Source organism: Leiobunum rupestre, chromosome 4 (genome assembly GCF_980474605.1).
Source record: "Leiobunum rupestre chromosome 4, qqLeiRupe1.1.hap1, whole genome shotgun sequence".
Classification (NCBI taxonomy): Eukaryota; Metazoa; Arthropoda; class Arachnida; order Opiliones; family Sclerosomatidae; genus Leiobunum; species Leiobunum rupestre.
Genome location: NC_143387.1, coordinates 37270060 through 37292269, shown reverse-complemented (window position 1 = coordinate 37292269; position 22210 = coordinate 37270060). Strand labels below are relative to the sequence as shown.

The 22210-nt window shown below is 38.0% G+C and overlaps 1 protein-coding gene across 1 annotated transcript in view; it reads right to left on the bottom strand.

Moving 5' to 3' along the window:
* Positions 1 to 22210, bottom strand: part of LOC149947631 (uncharacterized) — a 194546-nt gene that overhangs the window by 15986 nt on the left and 156350 nt on the right. Inside the window, exons 2-5 of the mRNA XM_090172046.1 lie at positions 10008 to 10149; positions 2644 to 2714; positions 1582 to 1668; positions 1340 to 1510 (exon numbers count right to left, since the gene is read on the bottom strand). Of these exons, the coding sequence (XP_090028172.1) occupies positions 1340 to 1510; positions 1582 to 1668; positions 2644 to 2714; positions 10008 to 10149 (471 nt within the window). The remainder of the gene's footprint in view (positions 1 to 1339; positions 1511 to 1581; positions 1669 to 2643; positions 2715 to 10007; positions 10150 to 22210) is intronic.

Sequence of the window (22210 nt, the reverse complement as noted above, 5' to 3'; positions counted from 1 at the left end):
AGATCGCGTGTCTAAAAGTCTTTACTATTTCTCCGTTTTAGGTCTCTCTTTCAGCGGGATTCCAGATTGGGAGGAGGTCGGGATAACTTCCTATCGCGGAAGCGGAGATGTTGTAGATTTCGAAAAGCTGGTTTTAGTCGAGCCGAGTCCTAGGAGTAGCGAGATGACCGAATATAGAGAGACCTGAAGAATGACTTCCTGTATTTCGGACCAAACGCGACCGAATATAAGCTAGAGGGGGAATCTTTGCCAGGTCCAAATCACGAAAGAACGTCGGATAAAGGTTCCAACTCTTAATCGAAGTTTCGTTCGCATTGCATTCGGATGTTGTCTATTCAAGAACTCTTACGTAGGAGTCGAAGGTAATCGTTAAGGCGACATATTATAATAGTTAACCTACAGTGTTGTTAATTTTCCGAAAAAATAAAATGGGGAAAAATTTCCAGAACATTTTCCGTAAATCGGAAAAATAAAATTGAAACATAAATTACTTTTTAAGGGTTTTTAATGTTTTTAAACTTTTTATCGATATAAACATACTACAAAACATTAATAGTGTTACATTGTTAATCAGTTTAAACTAGTCTAGAAGTTTACTTTCAGATTCGAAAAACTGAGGCGAAAATGCCGCTTTATTTAAATTTGCAAACAATATATTAGACTAATCATGGAATGTATTTGTTTGTTTTCCGGGAAAATACGGAAAATGTTCCAGAAAAAAAAACCTCGGTCATTTTCCGACTTACAACACTAACAAGGAGACTACCCGAGGTGTAACTCACCGATTTTGTTTAAATTCAGGGATTAAGCAGACCTTCACGTAACTTAAAAAACCCCAAAGGGAAAAAATGCGATGGGCTTTAGTTTTACCATGTCAACCGAAAACGTTTTTGACAACTAAAATATTATATTTGTCTATGTAAATTAACATAGGAAAATCGAAGATTCCTAAGGGTCCCCGGTTATGAAATTATTCAAAATTTTTTAAACCAATTTGGTTAATTTTGGGTAAATATCAAATTTGATATTTACCTACAATTTGATATTTACCCACAATTAACCACCTTTGTTTAATTTTTTTTAATAATTTAGGAATCTTCAATTTTCCTATGTTAATTTACATATTTTAGTTGTCAAAAACGTTTTCGGTTGCCATGGTAAAACTAAAGCCCATCGCATTTTTTCCCTTTGGGGTTTTTTAAGTTACGTGAAGATCTACTTAATCCCTGAATTTGAACAAAATCGGTGAGTTACACCTCGGGTAGTCTCCTTGTAAGTTAACCGCTTAATTTATATTCTTTCGATTTCGATAGAGTAAGAAAAATATGTAAATGGTTACCTCGGGCTTCGGAGCGAAATACATCGGCGCAGGCTTGAAACCTGAAGAGTAGGTGCGAGTCCACGGTGCAAGACTCGACAGTAGAAACTGGATAGCTGCATTCTCCGTCACCCCTATTATACGTGAAGGTGAAAGGCCCGTGAAATGGACACGGAACGGGAGGCGAGTTCACTGAAAGACACGAAGAAAATTCAACCACTTCGCCCTTGAACATTTTTGAAAACGCCGAGTATCATACTTACACCTAAATACTGAATATAGTGGAGCGTCTCCGTTAATTTCACTACATAAGACATCCAACTGAGGCTCCGAGACTGTTGAACAGAAAGCTGCGAGAGGAAAATTACTCGGTTATAGAGTACTCGCTTCTTAGTATCCGCACGCGTAAGATAATCCTAATGGACCTAATGCTCATCTAGTATACGAGCACTTTAAGAGATTTTGAATCTCTGTGATATCGGAAATACGAAATGGATTGCAAAGTTTTAAGAGGGCGATTTTGCGCCGTTTACAGTTTTGGATGGCTGATTTTGAGACTACGAAACTAGTTTTTCGCTAGGATTATCAAGTTGATTTTCCTGTAGGGTGGCGAATATTCGACCTTTCGACCTTAAGGTTAAAATTGAGAATGCATTTTTAAGACTGATGAATGCATAAATGTAAATAACGTACGTCAACGATAATTCAAAAATACCGAATCCCGCCTAATCATTGGCATAAAAGTGTACCACTGTAAATGCGTTCTTAATCCAGAGCTACATTCTACTGTACCAGGGTTGTAGAGAGATTTTTCGATCACTTACATTTTTTATTTGACAAAATATTTTTTGAAAATTGCAAACAATCTAAGCAAACCTAAATTAATTAATAGCCAAAAGGCAAAACTACGGTCAGTTGTATTCCTTTATCAATTCTAGTACAAATTTGGTATTTCAGTTCAAATAAATTTTTGGGAAACTAAAATTTAATGTTCGCTAATTAATTATAAATATTAAAAAAGTAAGTTTCTTTAAAATTCGCACGTGTAGAAACGAAACAAATTAAAGTGATCGCAGTTAGCTTGTAAAATTTAAATTTCCCGCTATCTCCTATAATTTAAGCTGCACCTCAGTACTTCTATGAATTGGGGGATCACCCATAAGTATCTGATGGGGCTACACAGTGTCGGGCGCGCCATCTATTTACCACTTTTTCTTTAGCCAAACTCTCCTATGGTAGAGTTGCTACCATCTTTAAACAAGTTTCTCAACGGTCTATAGATCTAGAATTCTAGAATTTAGGATATAGTAAAAGGTTCCACGTACTTTCTTTATATTGTAGTACATTGGCGTGTTTAGCGTGAAACACAACGCATCTCGTACATCCAACTTCGATTCTGCAACGAAAGAGAGAAAAAGTTAAAATTTATATTTCTTCGTTTCCAAATTCAATTCGGAACAAAAAAAAACCGACTCGTTTGAAAACGAAGAGTTAATGTCGGAGAATTTAGTTTGCGGGAATTCGCAAATCACGCGAATTAAATTTTAACACGACAGAATCTCGTTTAAAATCTAGCGTGAATTTTTTCGCCCGAGCCGCGGTTGAATATGTCGGCAGATGGCGCGGGGCAATTGCCGAGATCGGTTTCGTCGGGAACAACGACACCGAGAGGCCAACAAAACACGAGAGGCTGTTTCTAAAGACAATAATTACGGCTGCCATGGTGACAAAGCTAATTAAATTAAATAGGCTATTAGGGGAGGAGGCGGTTGGGGCGGAGGCGAAATTACATTTGTCAGAAGAGCCCGGATTATATGATATACGCCGATTTTCAATGGGGCTTAATCAAAATTGAAGGAAGCCCTTTCCACCGGCAGCCAGGCCTCTCCTCCTCGGGCCGCGCCATCTAACGGCGGCCCTCGCGCCGGAGTAAATGAGTTCGCTTGTTTGTCTTTTCCAGCTCCCCCTCCCGCTTAAAATCTAGCAGAGCATTAATGCTTCTAATCTCACTATATCGTAATTAGTAATTTGAATATATAGGTGGCTAATTTCGGGGGCCTACGGTAATTATACTTTAGATTAATCCACGCAAACCCACGGTTTATGGACTCCTAGTTAGCGAAGTGGGTGGCGCCCTCTCTCGCTGGTGGCCGGAGCGGGGAAATAAAGCTAAAAGAGAGAAATTAGCCAGAATACGCGGGCTCAAGATGGCTGGCTGCGAGCGCTGGCCGCCCTCCGAAAGCCAACAGCCAGAGAGCGCAAGGTCAAATTTTCCGAAAACAATATTTAAATAAGCTTAATGGGAAGTGGCTTTTCCAATGGCTGCCAAGTTCCGGGCGCCGGGAAATTGTGTCGTTTCCCCCCGAAACCCGCGGAAGCTTATAATTATTTCGGAAAACATTCGGGCCCTTCGCTCGAGATAAATGAACGTAGTTGATTATTGTAAATACGCCGGTTATTACGATTTACCGTGCGCGCGTCCCCTTTATTTACACGGGCTGCAACGCGAATTTTAAAGTTACAAATGCAAATGGCGACTTTTTAAAACGATTAAATGGAAATGACTTCGGCAACGATTGCCTTTCGCGCCTCCCAACACTCGTTTCGTGTCTCCGGGCTCAATTATATCTAACTAGAGTAAGCGCGAGCCGACGCTCTATTCGCCAAAGCCAGGTTTCCGGCTAATTTATAATCGCCTTTCTGTCTCGCAAAAGAAATAAATTGAAAATACAATGTATTAGTCTAGTATATGAACATATGGTTTTCCCGCAATTTGAATATATTTTCGGTAAAGACGATACGCGCGACCCTTATCTACTAAACTAATTTACTCTACGAAACGATCGCGAACTAAGCTAACCCGTACGCGTAAATCTACCTAAAAACCGGTTCAGTAAGCGAATAATTTAGTACTTTAGGTCTAAACTGTTTGACTATTGGCAAAAAAGGGGCAAATAGTGGCTAATAAAGAAAAATTGAATTTCAAAGCTTAAAAAGTAATTGGAATTAAATTTTTAAGAAGTTTATATTGTAAAAATTTCTTAGTTTTCACTGAATTTGCCATGTTAGAATTAATTTTATAAAAACAACAGACTATTCTAATGTTAATCAAAATCTGACCATTCCTATGCATATATATTTTTCTTATGTAGCCCAAATCTGAAATATCTGTGTTAAGATATTTGTTTATTATTATTTTATAATTTTCCGTGTTAAAATATTTGTTAATTATAATTTTATAATTTTCTGTGTTAAAATATTTGTTTATTATTATTTTATAATTTTCTGTGTTAAAATATTTGTTTATTATTATTTTATAATTGTCTGTGTTAAAATATTTGTTTATTATAATTTTATAATTTTCTGTGTTAAAATATTTGTGTATTATTTTATAATTGTCTGTGTTAAAATATTTGTTTATTATTATTTTATAATAGTCTGTGTTAAAATATTTGTTTATTATTATTTTATAATTTTCTGTGTTAAAATATTTGTTTATTATTATTTTATAATTGTCTGTGTTAAAATATTTGTTTATTATAATTTTATAATTTTCTGTGTTCAAATATTTGTTTATTATTATTTTTTAATTGTCTGTGTTAAAATATTTATTTATAATTATTTTATAATTTTCTATGTTAAAATATTTGTTTATTATTATTTTCACATTATCCGTGTTAAAATATTTGTTTATTATTATTTTATAATTGTCTGTGTTAAAATATTTGTTTATTATTATTTTATAATAGTCTGCGTTAAAATATTTGTTTATTATTATTTTATAATTTTCTGTGTTAAAATATTTGTTTATTATTATTTTATAATTGTCTGTGTTAAAATATTTGTTTATTATAATTTTATAATTTTCTGTGTTAAAATATTTGTTTATTATTATTTTATAATTGTCTGTGTTAAAATATTTATTTATAATTATTTTATAATTTTCTATGTTAAAATATTTGTTTATTATTATTTTCACATTATCCGTGTTAAAATATTTGTTTATTATTATTTTATAATTGTCTGCGTTAAAATATTTGTTTATTATTATTTTATAATAGTCTGTGTTAAAATATTTGTTTATTATTATTTTATAATAGTCTGCGTTAAAATATTTTTTTTATTATTTTATAATAGTCTGCGTTAAAATATTTTTTTTTATTATTTTATAATTTTCAGTGGAAAAATATTTATTGACCACTTTTGGCCAGATTGGTCACTAAATTCACTTTTGACCAGGCCTAATTTTCCACACTATTGTCCACCTGTCATTTTCCACCTCGAAACGCTGCGAATAAATGATGAAATTTTGTCATACGCTTTGACTTTATCGCCGACGGTCGCGTTGCTAGTGAGAACTAGTCCCGAAATTGTATCCGATGCGGGGCACGTTTTTGTCTGGGCGCAATTAGTGAAATGAAACGCTATGAGGGGAAAGAGAGGGGGGAAACAGCGCGGCGAAGGTGGAAAAAGAAGGCAAACCGCAGATTGCATTCAAGCCCATAAAAAAGAATCGATTTGCCGCCGTCATCGGCAAGAAATGAAAAAAAGAGAGGGGACCTGGATCTGAAGAAACAAGCCGAGATGGCCGCGGAAAGCCTTCTAATTACGGCCAAGCGCTCACTGCTCATCGTAACGTCTCCGTCCTAGTTTCCACAAGGCTTAGCTTAGTAACGGAGGCAATGCCTTGTGGAAGGCAGGACGGATACGAAACGGAGAGCCAGTGGGCACCTAGCTTATCCCGACCACGTCGAAGTAGAAAGTCGAATATGGCCCATCTCCCTTCCACCACTTGTACAGCTGTACTATATTTAACATAATCACCCACGAGTATGCCGTAAAAGCTTTGTCTTTTATGAAACCTTGTTCACGGGATATGCGTCGCTTCCAGGTTAGTAATGAAAAACTGCGTCCTCAATTTAACTGATGGGAAACGGTGGTTTTTAACTTTAACCTAGGAGCAACAAACGCAAGGAGAACGCAGCTGGCCTTTAAACACGCTAACGCGGTGTTGTGTACAAATTTCATTGGACGAACCCTTACGGGCAGGGGGGAAGACAATTTCCGAATTTTCCCCTTCCGACGGCAGCAGGTGCTAAAGCGTTTAACCAATGAAAAATGTACGCGAGAAAATGCACGACTTTTGACGGGTTGCGTTCTCCTAGTGTGGCTTTAACAATCTATAGTTTAGCTCGTGCCGAGGGATCGCGTGATTTAGTTTCCATGGTAACCATTTCAATACCCATATTTGGATTCCATTATTGTATGTTCCGTGTGAAACAAGGTCTCATTGAAATTTTTTCTATGGAAATATCATACGGAGGCATACTTATGAGTAATTATGTTACGTATGCTTGTATGTAGCACCAGAATCATAAATGGGGAAAAATCTACTATTTACGATACCACCCTCCTACGCGTTGTAACCCGGTCACCTGTTAGTAAACGTCGTTAGATGACTTGGGTCTAAGGTGGTGCCTTGGGTATTAGCCTAGCTGATTATTATTAAATAAAATATTTTGTTATTTGATATTTTTCTACTTTCCCCTTACGTGGCGAATGAAACATAAATTACGGTTGGTCGGTTACCAGATTAATAATAAAAAACAATAATCAAATAAGTTCGACATTAAATTTTTTAAAGCGGTTTAATTTTTCACAATTCAAAAATGTCGCGATAGTGAGCGTTGACGTAAAATATACCGGTTAGGCCTAACTTAATGTTTTGGCGCCGACGCAAAAAAAAACATCGTTGGCCCTAAGCCTTGGTTTCCACAAGCGCGTCATTCAACTTTCGTACATATAAACGTTTTGACGCGCGTAAAGAAAAATGCATTATGACGCGCGCTAGTGGAAACCAAGATTAACAGAAGTTTTTCGCGTCTACTCTTTCAACTATCAGGGCGTTTCCCCCCTTTTCAAACAAAGCCCTTGCGAATTTCTGAATTAGTTTAATTTAGGCGTGTATTGATTTACCGACGAAATTACGTCGTTTTCAATATAATATACTTTTCTCCAACAGTTTAAAACACGAAACACGCGACATACTTTTAGACTTTCGTAATAAAAATTAATCATTTTAATTTTAGAACGAGTAAATTCCGCTACTATCGAAAATACGCTCTTTATAAACCATATTTCGTATTGTCAAGATCGGCTGCTCAATTGAGTATAAAACAAAGGAATGGTGGAACTATATACTGAAAGGTTCGCTACAACTTAAAAGTAAACAAGAATGAAAAACGATCATTAACCACTTTTAGTCTACAAAAGAGTCTACTAAAACAGAAGAGCGCAGTGCGCCTAGTTTTGGCACTCGACCAGAAAACTAAAAGCTACAAGCGTATTTGATAGCGTCGACTTGTCTTTTTTTGACAGATAGTGATGCGTGGAAAAAGAATTCTCAAGTTCTAAGCCATAAGAGACGCGATATAGAGAAGTTTGAAGAGCAAAAAAGGGAAGAACGAAGGCATCTCGGCAACAAAGCAGTTTTAGCAACCGTAATACAGCGAGTGAGAGATAGTCCTTACGAGCAAAATGATATAGCGTTAGCCAGTTTCGGGAATCGTCTCCCGAGAAATGAAATTTATCGCAGAGACAAATGACTAGATGGTCATCATTCTTCAAAAGGGCAACGAAATAATGAAAATCATAATAAATAGAAGCGCGAAATAAAATCAATCGAGATGGCAGCCGCCCTGTTTTACGTTGACTACAGCTTAATTGAGATCCACGAATACAACAGAAACGACCATTCTCACTTTTTAGAGCTCCGAGTGCTCGCTCGCTGCGGTAGTCGCTACCACGGCGTTTTGCGCTTCGACAAAAACCCAATTAAGTCATTATCGCTAATTAACGTCCGGAGTATAATTAAGAGCTTGTCAAAAATTGTTTAGATTTATTATCGTTAAAGAAATAAATGAGCCCAGCGGCCCACGGTGCATCGCGTAATACGATTTTTCGAGTTTTCAACTATGGCCTATTTATTCGAACGAGACCACCCAGTAATCGTGTTTCTAAAGTCACCCTTTGTCTAAAAATGGGTCATGGAGGCGTCGGGTTAGACATTGTGTCTCGGTTACTCAAAATTAAAGACGTTCGAACTAACAAAAGATGTTTTACTACGTTGATCAATTAAGCTTACACCATAAATCTATAATATTGAAAAATCTAAGTATGACACTTTCTATTCTTCACAATAAGAACGTATTTTACAGGGTTGCCAGAAAATTTTGAGATTCAAATTCCCTGACTATTCCCTGTTTTCCCTGACTTTTTAAGGCCAAATTTTTATTTCATATTTGACTTTTATCAGAAGATAATAAATTTAAATGGACTTATATTTAAGTAAAAAGGTTATTGCAATGTTGAAAAAATTAGCCAAATTTTCAAGGAAATAAATGATAATCATAGAATTTGTCATAGATCTGGTCTAAAAAATAACCTTAAAAAAGTGCCAAGATAAAATTTAATTCCCTGACTTTTCCCTGACTTTTTAAGGCCAAATTTTTATTTCATATTTGACTTTTATCAGAAGTTAATAAATTTTAATGAACTTATAATTCAGTAAAAAGGTTATTGCAATGTTGAAAAAATTAGCCAAATTTTCAAGGAAATAAATGATAATCATAGAATTTGTCATAGATCTGGTCTAAAAAATAACCTTAAAAAAGTGTCAAGATAAAATTTAATTCCCTGACTTTTCCCTGACTTTTTACAAATTCTAAAAATTCCCTGACATTTCCCTGACTTTTTAGGTCCATTCTTAAATTCCCTGGCTTTTCCCTGATTTCCCTGTTTTCACTGACGTGTGGCAACCCTGTTTTATATTAGGAGCGTGGCTTAAAATCTTCTCCAGATTACACTCAAAAAATGTATTGAGAGCTGTTCGCGATACAAGGTGGTTTCTTTTCGCTTGTTCCGGGATTTCGGCGTAGGGTAAGAAAAGTAAGGCTATGATGTCATTATATTCCGATTCTGTGGTGACTAATAGTTTGAGTTGGAGTAAAATCGTTTTTCGAAAATGGCTGCCTGTGGCCTTATTCAGATAGCTTCTGGCTAGCAGAGGACCAAATCCGATTATCTCCTTTACACCTCCTTTTCAGAAGGAGTAAAAAGAGTATAGCCCTAATACTCCGGAACAAACGAATAGTTTATGTGCCGGAGTAATTATCATCTCCGGAACAGGTGAATAAAACGTTTTAGGGTAAAAAGAGTACACTTTTAGTCCGAGAACAGGCGAAAATAAACCATTTATTGACTATACACCTAAAGGGATTTTTCGTAGTTTTGCACGCACTCGCCCTTACGAAATTTGATTCAAAAATTACAAAAATTGGCACAACAAAATTCGACTTGGATCCAAAAATTGCAATCCAAAATGTACGACTTTCAACTTTATTTCTATTTGATCCAAGCTGATTTAGATTCAATCTGTATGTGTCTTGTTAAAGTTGGAAGCAAATTAGGACTTTGGATCAAGTCATTTTCGTAAGGACGTTCTCATATAGCCTTTGATAGCGTCTAACCAGAGGGTGGTGAATTCACACCGTGAAATGCTTTGTCTAAAATATTTCCCAAAGAGATCAGCTTACGGATCAATATTATAGACATATGCTTTGGCTTTCAAATCATTTGTTTCCCCCGAACAATATAGCATTGTGCAAAGTAAATGAAACGACATATTCACCTGCTTTCGATGAGGAACTTGTCCCCTTCTACTTGTTTACACTCTCCTTTATTAGATATCGTGCCATTGTATATCCTAATCGGCTCCTGGACGCCTTTTTGAAACCAACTGCCCGTCCACAATGCGGGGAACTGGCAACTATCTGCAAAGAAAAGACATTTGACGTCAGAAATATTACATACAATTTATTTAGTCCGAAAAACATTAAACAAATAGTTATACTATTATAATCAGTGTATTTTAATCATAATTAAATATCTACAGGCTGTTTCAAAAGGTTTTGCACATTTTTTAAGGAGTTGTAGGGGGTGAGAAGTATGCCTGTTTTTTCCCATTTTCCTACCATGAGTTAAAAGAGCGCCACAGAGCTTCAAAGTGTGGCCTACTAGACCCTGGAAGTAGGCTGCAACTAGCGCGAAACCAAGCAGCAGGGAAATGCGAACATTAAAGTTTGGGTTCGTGTGATAGGTAAAAAATTACTTTATAAACAAATCAAGGTAAACAGCGTAAAAAAGTAAACTTAAACCGTATTTAAAGTCCCTGCTGCATGGCTTTGCGCTAGTTGCAGCCTACTTCCAGGGGCTAGTAGGCCACACTTTGAAGCTCTGTGGTGCTCTTTTAACTAATCGTAGGAATATGGGGAAAAACAGGCATACTTCTCAACTCACCCCCCACAACTCCTTAAAATTTTTGCATAACCTTTTGAAACACCCTGTATATTTGCTTTGGTTTTCGTTGAAAGAAATTTATATTTTGGTGCATTTTGGCTTAATTAAAGAATATATTTGGGTTAACTGAGAACAGAAATTTTGATTCCCGGAAGAAAAGCCACTGTTAAGACAGGGACAGATTGCGGACTCTTTGTCCGTGAGAATCTCTTCCAGAAATCACGAAAAGGGAGGCTATAGTAGCGGCTGAACTTGGTAAATAGTTTATCGCGTCGAATTGAACTCGGGTGAAAGTAAATTTACGAGCGAAACAAGGTGTTAAACCAAATATAGGGAAAGGAAAATATGATTTTACGGTAGGATTATACTCGCAAACGGAAATGTATAGAATCGAAGGCGGCTGGCTAATTTTGGGGAAAGGTGCTAGTCTCGGGGAAACATCAGCCGCGACTCCAGATCCCTATTGTGAGCGGGGCTCTACAAAACGGAATCTAAATAGGGTATTACGGCGTATTTTAGGAAACAACATTATCGGCATTTGAATAAGATATACGGGTCCAACAAGCAATTTTCCCCTCGGAGGGAGAATAATAAGTAGTAGGCCTATGGCCGGGCGCAAAAATTCGAAAGGATTTACTTTGGGAATAGTTGTCGGGGGAAGGGGTAGCGCGTTTATAGCAATGATATTGTTTGTTGTACCGAGAGGGAGGACTGGATCCGCTTATATTAGGCAAACTGAATTAATCCCGTATTAGGCTGAATGGTCGGCGCTGCACCGTCGACCGGTCGCCGAAAGAGGGCTCCACCGGGATGTAATTTCGGGGAAAGCCGATCTCGCGTATAATCAAAGGGCAAACGTAATACGCGACAAAAGGCGGCTCGCGGGAAAAGGTAAAACTACTTAATAAACGGCGAAAAAGTTCGAAGAGACGAATACCGGAGGAATTAATGCCGCAGATTTCTTCTTCTCCAACAATTCCACTTTCGCCGACGACATTCTTAATAATAGAGGAATAAGATAATGCGACCGGAAAGCCGACGGAGAAAGAGTCGAATTTCTCTAAAGATTCTTTGCTCAATTTAGGATATAGCGCGAGGCCCGAATAGTCAATAGGCCTCGCGTCGCCTTGTTTAACGGTAAATATCAAAGGACGACTGAAAACGCCTTTATCGCCATCTAGCTTCCAGATCAGCAACTGGGAGGAATAAGGAAATTAGCTTCGACCATAACTAATTAACTACGTTTCCCTACTTGTACGCCGGAAGTTAAGAAAAAGAACGCGTTTATTATTGGTGGAATACTGATTCCGGTACAGATTTTCGTCTCGGTGTAGTGTCATTAAAAAATGTAAAGTTCTTCCATAGAAAACTAAATGAAAACGGCTTGTTAAGTCAATATTACGCGGTTTTATAGTCTAGAAAAATTTTAAAACCCGCATTTATTTACCGACTTACGTGTGTATTTAGCCAGAGTCAACAGAGTACGAGATTAAATCATGTCAAATTTAAATGCAAATGTTGGGGAGGAATTTTTTTCAAGTTTACATTAATTTTTGCCGTGTAATATTTTTACAACGCGATGATTTTGAGGAAGAAAAAATATTTCGTTTGATTTTTCCGAAATGAGAATAATCCAATGGGGGACGCGGGATTGTATACGTACAACATTCTTAAAGGCGCTCCTTTTTCTGGGTAAAGACGCGAGCTGCCTTGAGGAAACAGTCTCAATTTCGCCTCTTCGAGTACACGTGATTTAATTAAAGGGTCATCAATCTCCCTGACAGTTATTTGAGGAGCTTCGCTTGTCAGCACCCAGCGCCCTTTATCCCTAATCTCGGCTCCAATCTTTTAATCCCTCCTTTCGTAAATTCTCCCCTCTTACGTTTATCCACATCGCACGAGATTCCAAACTCCCGCTTGGAAAAAGGTTTCATTATATTCTCAGGGCAGGTTTCGAAAATATTTTCTTTGAACAATAATCATTGATCCAGTATATACTTGTAGAAGTATATATTCGAAAGAGCTTATATGACGATGACAACGTTGAGTTTAAAAGTAAATTACTATCGAATATTTAGAGCAAAGAAATCGTTCGAAATACAAAAGGTATTACTTCGACCATGTACATTGCCGCGAATGATGAAATGAATTAAATAATAGTTTCGAACTTAGAAATTACTAAACTATTTTATTGAACACCAGAACTACTACTAAATGTAGAAAAAGTTGGTAAAAATGATACTTTTAACGTATGCACAGCTCCCACTCAAATCTTAATTTTGATATAGGAAAAAAGGATTATATTTCTAAAAATATAGGACTTTATCGGACTATTTTTTCAAAATTATAGGAACTTTTAGGACTATATATACAATTTCATTTAATAACTTTATGCATTTAAAAACAAAATCTATATTTAGTGAAATAAATCTTTGATTTTCACTTTAAAAATAGAAACTTTTTAATCATTTTATCCCAAAAATATACTAGCACGTTAACAAAAACATAAGTATAGACTAGAATGACTTTGTATACTAATTTATCCTATAGTTAAATCTAGCAATTAAACTGAGTGGCGGTATTTGAAATGGGCCAAATATAAAAATTATAGGATTTTATAGAACCTTTCGGCGATTTTGCTAAAAATATAGGATTTTATAGAACCTTTCGGCGATTTTGCTAAAAATATAGGATTTTATAGGACCATTCGGCAATTTTGCTAAAAATATAGGATTTTATACGACCTTTCGGAAAATATAGGACTTTATAGGAATTATAGGACCTCTGGGGTCCATGCGTATGAGAGAGTAGAGTTGCAAATACTTGAAATTATAATTTACAATAACATTTAATAGCTATTACTTGGGTGGAATATTTAGTAGTTCATTTTCCATAAGCTCTTCATGTTCATTCTTTTAAATCCAAGTACCAAATGCGAGCTTTTTTGAACACACAAATCTAAACAAGACTATCCACTAAGCAAAAGTTACTAAATAAATAAAATGCCCGTTTGCGAGAATAAGGCTACACCGATTCGTGAGTCTGTCGTTTCGAAGCACTTCCAATAGAGTATACGGGCGAATAAAATGAAGAGAAATAAAAGTAGAATTACAGAGGCTCTTAAACAAACGGCTGATCGTCGTCCTGTTTCTCAATAAGAGCGAAATGGCAAATCGAGCGACGAAAGAGAACAAATATCGCGAAACGTCGAATTTTCAATCTCCTTTAAGCAAAACGGAAAATATTTGTTTAGGGTCTCGAAAGCATCGATTGAAATATTTTGTTCTTTTGTCGTTCGCCTCGACAGAAATCGACATATTTTGGGCCCACGACTATAGCCACAATGACGAAAAAATTACTACGGGCTCCATTTTCAACAACCAAAAAATACCTTATTTATACGCGAGAGGGAAATAAAGATCGAAAACAAAAAGATACCGTAAGCTTAAAAAGTCAAATGACGTCAGTTTGTTCGATGAAACGTTGCTTCTACTCGATTTAGAAAGACCGATAACCGCTTAAGTGCCGTGATAAATAAATCTTATTTAACGAGACAACAAAATGATGGGCATCAATCAATAGGCTTTGACCCATTTTCTATCAATTATTTTCATTCTTTCAAAGTCTTAGATACCATGGTCTCATCAGATCTAAGACTCTAGGAACTATATGACTACGGTTACATGGGGCTCTGAACGTCGACGTTCTGAAAAGGGGAGCGGTTACATGATCGTCGTTTCAAAAAATACAACGGATTTTTCCCTCCAAAACAGGGTATTTTGCCGCTCCTTAAAAATATGCTTTACTCGCGTTTTATTAGTATATAATTTTAGGTAAGTTTCTATTTCTATTCAATTATAAAATAATACATTTTTAAATATAAATATATCAAGTATTTCATATAATAATAAAATATAAAATGACATCTTTCATACGTTGATTAATTTATTATATAAATTAATTATAAATTATGTTCATTATATTTTCAGTATAATTTAAAAAGTTTCATAAATTATAAATTGCTATTTGTAGTTAGTAAATTGTTTCGAGATATTTGAAATTATTTATCAATTAATAGGAAATAAAATTAAGTATATAAAATAATATTTATATAATTATTATATAAATATAAAAATAAATATAAATAGTAAATAAATATAAATAAATATAAAAAACTCAAATTAAAACGAATTTATTTCGGAACAGTCGGATATGCGGTAGGAAAAATCCCTACTGGCCAAGGAAACGTCGTCGTAAAGAGGTTACACGCAGCGCCGAACGTCGACGTAAGGCGTTAAATCGACGGTTCGAGGTAGTTTTCGTTAAGTCGACGTATCTCTTCGAATGTCGACGTTCGTGCGGTTACATGAGAAAAATAAACGTCGACGTTTCCTTACGTCGACGCTCCGAGCTCCATGTAACCGTAGTCTATGTTACTCCCACAATAATACCCGTGCAAGTACAAAATATAGAAGAACTCGAACTGGTGGTGCTCGAGTTTGTAGTTATTATTTGACCACGAATCGTTTAGGCATTTCGCGAAAGTGATTAGCTCACACGATTTATACTGAACGTCAACAAAAATGGGGTCGAAATAATGGCTATTCTATTCGTCGAAATATTGTTTTCTACGTATCTCGATCGAAGCGGACGAGTAAGAAACGGGTGTACACGGATGAGGAAGCTTTAAGATTGTCCAGGGCCACATATGGAAGGATACGGAAGAGGGGAATCGGGATTTTCCATATACAAGTAACATAAGGCGATTCCTTGTTCGAGACGTCAGATTAACTTTCTCTCGCAGCCTGTCTTTGTCATTCAAAGAGACTCGTAGACACCTCGATCTATCTCTGGGGTTTTTGGGATCGCCCAATATACGGAATTACGAAGCTAACGCGACCAGCCATCCCCTCCCCCTCTCTTTACACCAATATACTACGAGACCGTTGCCACTCCTCCCCGCCCGTAGTTGTACTTAATTCCAGAGGGCGCAGCGAGCCGGTTCTTCGTCGCTATTTTCGACCGGGGACATAGCGCGCCAGTCTGAAGAGGAACCGAGCCAAAAAGAAGAAATTTGCTATTCAATGACAGATGTCTTCGTTTTTCAAAAGCCAGTCCAATAAACTACGCACTCACCAGAGGGAAACGAGCTACATGACGCGCGCGCGCGCTTTCAGGATCTATTTTTCGCACGTGCGGCGCGTCTTTGTCCCGGAGTGGCGTATAAATATCAGGGGGGGGGGGGGTTGCGCTTAACCCGTAATTAACGCGTTTTGTATGATAACATTGTTACGCGGGCGGAATTAAATATTGGTTAGTAATGAAAGGTAACTTTCGCGTAATCGTAACAGCAGACGTTAATCAAGCTATTTTATTAGATAGCAATACTAAGTGGTTTCTTTTCGCTTGTTCCGGGATTTCGGAGTAAGGTAAGAAGAGTAACGCTATTAGTTTGAATAGGAGGGAAAACTTTATCAGGGTTGCCAGTTTTTTCACCATCAAATTCCCTGACTTTTCCCAACTTGTTGAGGTTAACGGAAATAGTTAGTGTAGGGAGCTGTTGGCTTGTAGGGCTTGCCACCACCCTCCTACGCATTGTAACCCGGCCACCTGAATTAAAGGCTTTAAAAGTCACTCGATGACTTAGGCCTAAGGTGGTGCCTTGGGTATTAGCCTCGCTGATTATTATTACTTATTTTGTGCCAAGATTTTCTACTTTTTCACCTATATTTTCAAAATAGTTTCCTATTTGCTACCGAAATTAAATTCCCTGACATTTCCCTGATTTTTAGACTAATTTTTAAAATTCCCTGACTTTTCCCTGATTTTTATACCCATCTTCAAATTCCTCGACTTTTCCAGTAATTCCAGGTACCGTGGCAACCCTGGTAATTCCAAAATGGCTGATTGTCGCTTTTTAGCAGGTAAATTCTGGCTAGCAGAGGACCAAATCCGATTTACTTCTTTACACCTCCTTTTCAGAAGGAGTAAAAAGAGTAGCCCTATAATACTCCAAAACAAGCGAATAGTTTATGGGCCGGAGAAATTTTCATCCCCGGAACAGGCGAATTAAACGTTTTAGGGTAAAAAGAGTACACTTTTAGTACGGGCGAAAAGAAACCACCTAGCTAAAACGTAATCGACATAGTGTAAAAAAGGACGTTTCTAAGAGCCGAATGGTTCGTTACCCTCCCCGTGGCCTTTAGGGAAAATGCCTCTTAAAAATTAAAAACCTACGCGATAACCTCGGTTCATTAACTTCCGATAACAAATAAATATCCCTGGCTATTGAAAAGGCGAATAATTATCTCGAACAGAAGGGGTGTTCCGAGGAAACCCAACTTTGGAGTGAACTCGTATCGAGAGCGCGGTTAACAAAGCCAGCTTTTGAGATTTTGGGGGCGGCGAACGCGGCAATCTAAATTCAAATCACGGCGCGTAGGATCGCTATATAGCTTTTAAAACGGTCTTCTTCCGGCTAGACGGGCAAAAGGAGGCGCCAAAGGAGGCGCGCTTTAGGGCCGAGGTCCGAAACGTTCGTCATCGAAGCTGCTGGCGCGCGTCGATTATAGGCGAAAATTTAATGTCGAACACGACGGCTCAGGGCGCTGGCTTATATATCAGGCCCAGGAAATAAAGGGGAATAGTGGCGTAATACAGCGTGGGAATGGCGTTAAAGGGCCTTAGAGCCGAGAAATGTTTCGTTCGGGGCCATTTCTGATTACGGCCCTCCATCAAAATGAAAAGGCTCCCGAGGAAGCAACGAAGAATAGTAAACCCCGGCGAAGAGCGTATCGGGGATACCACCTAGGTCCTTCGTACCAATGTCAGGAATGGGTTAATCAAACTTGAGATATGACCGCTGTCGGTAACGGGCAATTTGATTAGAAAAGGAGTATTAAGGGAGCCTCGAGGTATTTAGGTACACCGGCGCTCGAGCTCCTCCGTCCGTCTTCGGTCGGTACTATTCTCCGAGACGTTTTCCGACCGACCAACCGGCTTGCCGATTTAGATAATGCTCGATATTTTCCGACGAACGCCGAAGGCGAATTTCGCCGATCAAGATCGCGGCTAGTTTGCCTACGCCGACTCCCGCGGGTCGGACCTCCTCTTATTAATAGGAGAAAATTTATAGTCTTAATAGAGAGTCGGGATTTTTGGAATATCGGACGCGATTGCAGCGAGCGACCATTATACGGAGTAGACATAAATTTATCCCAAACTGCTTCGTTCGTAACAGTGTTAAAGGTTAGGGGGAGCCACTATAGCGACGATTCCGCGTTAAATCCCAACTGGGAGATCGGTTGACCCGTTTCGCCTAATGACGAACAACTCGGATCGGATGAATCGCGAACAGTCTTGGGAATATAACATTCAATATCGTTTCTCGGAGAAGCTGAAGTGGCGCGATTCGACTAGAGCAGCCACGAGCGCCGAATTATAACCTCCTTTAAGGACTATAAATAGATATAGAGGAGTAAGCGAAAATGATGACCAGCGAAGAAACTATACGTTGTAAGCGAATTACGAAGATTTTATCTAAAGACGTATTGAAGATTACCTTAATACGCGTTTTTGACGAGCGAAAGAAAGGTGAATACACCCTGACCGTTGAGGCAAGGACCCCGTGCGGAATTAAGGATTTGCGACTGCTGGTCACTTTTAAGAGGGAATACAATTATAGCCATGACCTCAATTAATTTCCATTGAAACGACTTTCGCGGTAAGACCAGACAAAAATGGTGGGGTGGCCTAACAACAAGAGGAGCCGAGTTCAATCCCAGCTTGTGGCACTGGGCAGGGTGACCAGGAAAGGCTTGGAAAATTTTATAGGAAAGATAGGAATTTTAGAGGCGAATTATAGGAAAATATAGGAATAGAAATAAGGAAAATAAAGGAAACTAAATAGGAAAATAATAAGCTAACTACTGCATATCGGTATACTTTGACTCGAATCACCTAGAATATTGATAATTGTTTGTACACTGCTTTCTTGCATTATTGGATCACTTAGTGGATTTCAAGATTGAGTTCAAAAGGGGCAGTTTTTTCACAGGTACTTAAAAAATTATCATTTTCAAAGATAGTTAAAATATAGGAAAATAGGTGAAAATAAAGGAATTTATAGGAAGGCATTAAAAATATAGGAAAATATAGGAAGTATGGTCAACCTGACTGGGTGAAAACTCGGAACAACTCCTTTTGCGTTGAGTTAAAGGGGTTTTCCCCCTAGCTCTTCGGTTTCCATGAAAACTTGTCGAGGTTAACGGCAATAGTTAGTGTAGGGAGCTGTTGGCTCGCGTGGCATGCAGGGCTTGCCACCACCCTCCTACTAATGGCTTTAAAAGTCGCTAAATGACTTAGGCCTTGGGTATTAGCGTAGCTAATTATTATTATTATAAAATCCTTCTTGATTACAATCATAGAGTAACCCACTAGGCTACCTGCGAAACTTGTTAACACTTTTCGTACGCAACGTCTTGTTTTCCAGGCGTGAAATAAACAAGTTGGCCTAAAGGTCATGTACAATATCTGGATAAAAAAGTAAGTTTATATTCTAAAAAATGTAAAAACAATACCATTGCTCTTCGGACTATATTTATTCACGCCTCGAAAACAAGTTGGCCCGTTAGACTTATTTTTTCATGCACTTAAATAGTGACTTCCACTCTATGTGAGTGGGTGGGTTACTCTATGATTACAATAGCTTATTGAACTTACAAGGAGACGACCCGAGGTGTTACACACCGATTTTGTTCAAACTCGGGGGATTGGTAGACCTTCATGTATCATGAAAAATAACATGGTATTCTGACCCCCCCCTATGAAAACTTTTAACAAATTTAAAAATTCGAAATGCCAAAAATAGAAAAAATAGATAAAAATTTACTAAAAAAAACATCAAACTGATCAACTTTTGATCAATTTGAGGTCAAAATCCCATGTTATTTTCAATGGGAAAATTTAACATTTTGTGTTGTCAAAAACATTTTTCGTTGCCATGGCAAAACGGTTGCCCATTGAATAAATTCCCTTTAGGATTTTTCATGATACATGAAGGTCTACCAATCCCCCGAGTTTGAACAAAATCGGTGTGTAACACCTCGGGATGTCTCCTTGTTAGTTTGAAAAAATAAATCCTGTAATTTATTTTCCAAATTCTAAACGATGTCAGATTATTTAACTTCATAGAAACAATCCCGCTATAGAAAGAGCCTGGTTTCGCAATTTTCCGGGAGATGTTTTTGGAAAGAACTGAAGTAATCTTTATCGTATTATTAGTTTGTTTCTATCATTCAAAATGTAAAGTTTGAAGTCAAATAAGACGCGCAGAAAAATACGTAAAAGTCGAAATTTTGTAGGTTTTGGTAAACAACTTCAGCTGTCGCGAGACACACGACATCGAAAAATTTAGCCTTGGAAACAATAAATCTTTATAAATATATGGGGAAAAAGAATATTCAAAGGGAAAACATCGTTTTTTTGAAAACAAATTACCGAAGTAGAAACTTCGCGGGCGTCTCATGGGGACATTATTTCGGGAAAATCTTCCGTATTTTTTCCTCTTCCAAGTATAGAAGTCCTGGCCAGTCCGAGAGCGGCTACGAACGGAGGTAGATCCCGTGAGAAGAAACAGAAGGGAGCCAAAAAAACATTAGGGAACCAGGGGCTTCCCCCCATTTTTCAAAAAAGCGCTCTTAATGTTCTCTTTCCACACTAGGGGAGTGTTGAACGTTATACATCACAGGCAGGTAACGATCCGCTGCGGGGAACGCGTTTCTAATAAAACATGCTAAATAAATGGAAACCCCGCTTTTCAGACGACACAACCCACTGGATATGTACGCTCATTTATCAAGTAATTAAACGCGGTAATGGTTCAGGTACCTCGAACGAATTTTATCCCCTTAAATTAACCTTCAATTGCGGTTCGATTTTCCAGATCGAAGATTTTACGTTTCAGCGCTTTTAAAAATACAGTAGTTTCTTTCCTTAAAAGGTCCAAGACTGACTAAAATCGATGAGTAGATTTGAAACCTCCACATGGCGCTACACACGGATTTGATTTTATAGGACGTGCCATTCTAAGAGTTATAAGAGCTCCAGCCTTGACTTGGTTCAATGTTCTCAGAGACCTAAATACGTTCTTGTTCAAAAGCAATTCTTTAAAAATTATTGTTCCTCGAAGTTTTTGTTGATTATGGTATTTATGGTTTTTTAAAGATTTAAATTATAATTAAAAACGCACCGTACGCCAGGGTTAGAATATTGATTTTCTCTCTGACACACCGAACGTTTTTTTACTTCTTAAAGACCTTTTCACACGAGCCAACTTTTTAAATCAAAATGCTGAGTCAGCAAAAATGGATCAGTGATCCATTTTTTTATCGCGCACATTTTTGGTGGATCAACTCATCGAACTTTTATTCACACGAGCCAACTAGTTAACTCAACTCAAGTTGACTCATCTAGTTGGATCAAAAAGTTGGCTCGTGTGAAAAGGCCTTAAGACGATTCGATAAAAAACGTAATAGGATTACCGGGATGGCTGGCTGGTTACTTTTTAAGATAAATTCTGTATTAAAAACAAAGTAATTCTGATGGTTTCGTATCAATGATGGATAGCCGGCTATACATAGCTCGGGAAAGCGTACTATAAACAATTGAGAATCAGGAAAATGTACTTTTTTGAGTGAAAGCGCGGTACGGCGAAGACGTAAATTCGGGGATAATCCGCGGCGCGACATATTTACGACGAGCCCGTCCCTCGAAGCTAACTAGATTACTAATAATAGTAAAGGGCGAAAAAATTACGCGATACTTTTTGTTTAGCTTGCAGTTTAGCGGGGCGGCCTTTATATACAGTGTGGGGGGGGCGGGGGGGGGGCTGAGAAAGAAGTGTTATGACGATAGAGAGCGTGAAAAAACGCGCTTAAAAAGCGCGCGGGGAGTAGCGAGGCTGAAAAAGAGGCCGATGGGTGGCGGTAACTGAGACGCGTTGGGCCCGACTGAGAGAAAACTCGGCGGTTTCCGAGAGTAAAACAGATCCCATATGTCACCGACGGCCAGCCATTTTTCATAGAATAACTGTCAAAGGTCCGCCGGCTGCTTAGATAAATGGCGGAGGGCAGGTCTGACGGACGAGCCCTACTCACGGAATCGCGGAAGTCCCTCGCCACCACCAGGCGGCGTGGGAGATCGCCTGACTTTCCCGTTATGACCGCCGAAGCGACTTCCAAAGTTTAACGCTAGATGGCGGACGCGTTTCCCGCGTAAACGGGGGAAAGGCAGGCTTCCCCTCGTTCTCGCTAGTTTATCGAATCTCCGAGCTCGTGAATCGTACGCCCTTTAGGACGAGACACTCTTCTTTTTCATTTGGACCAAAAATATCCCCCTCAAAACTAGCAAATAATCGCCCCCAATAAAGCTTTTATAAAGAGGCTAGGGTGAGAAGGCGAGGCTCGCTCTCGCTCTGCTCCGTATTGACGCTTTTCATAGATATTAAATGATATAAAAACGCGATACGTCTCGCAA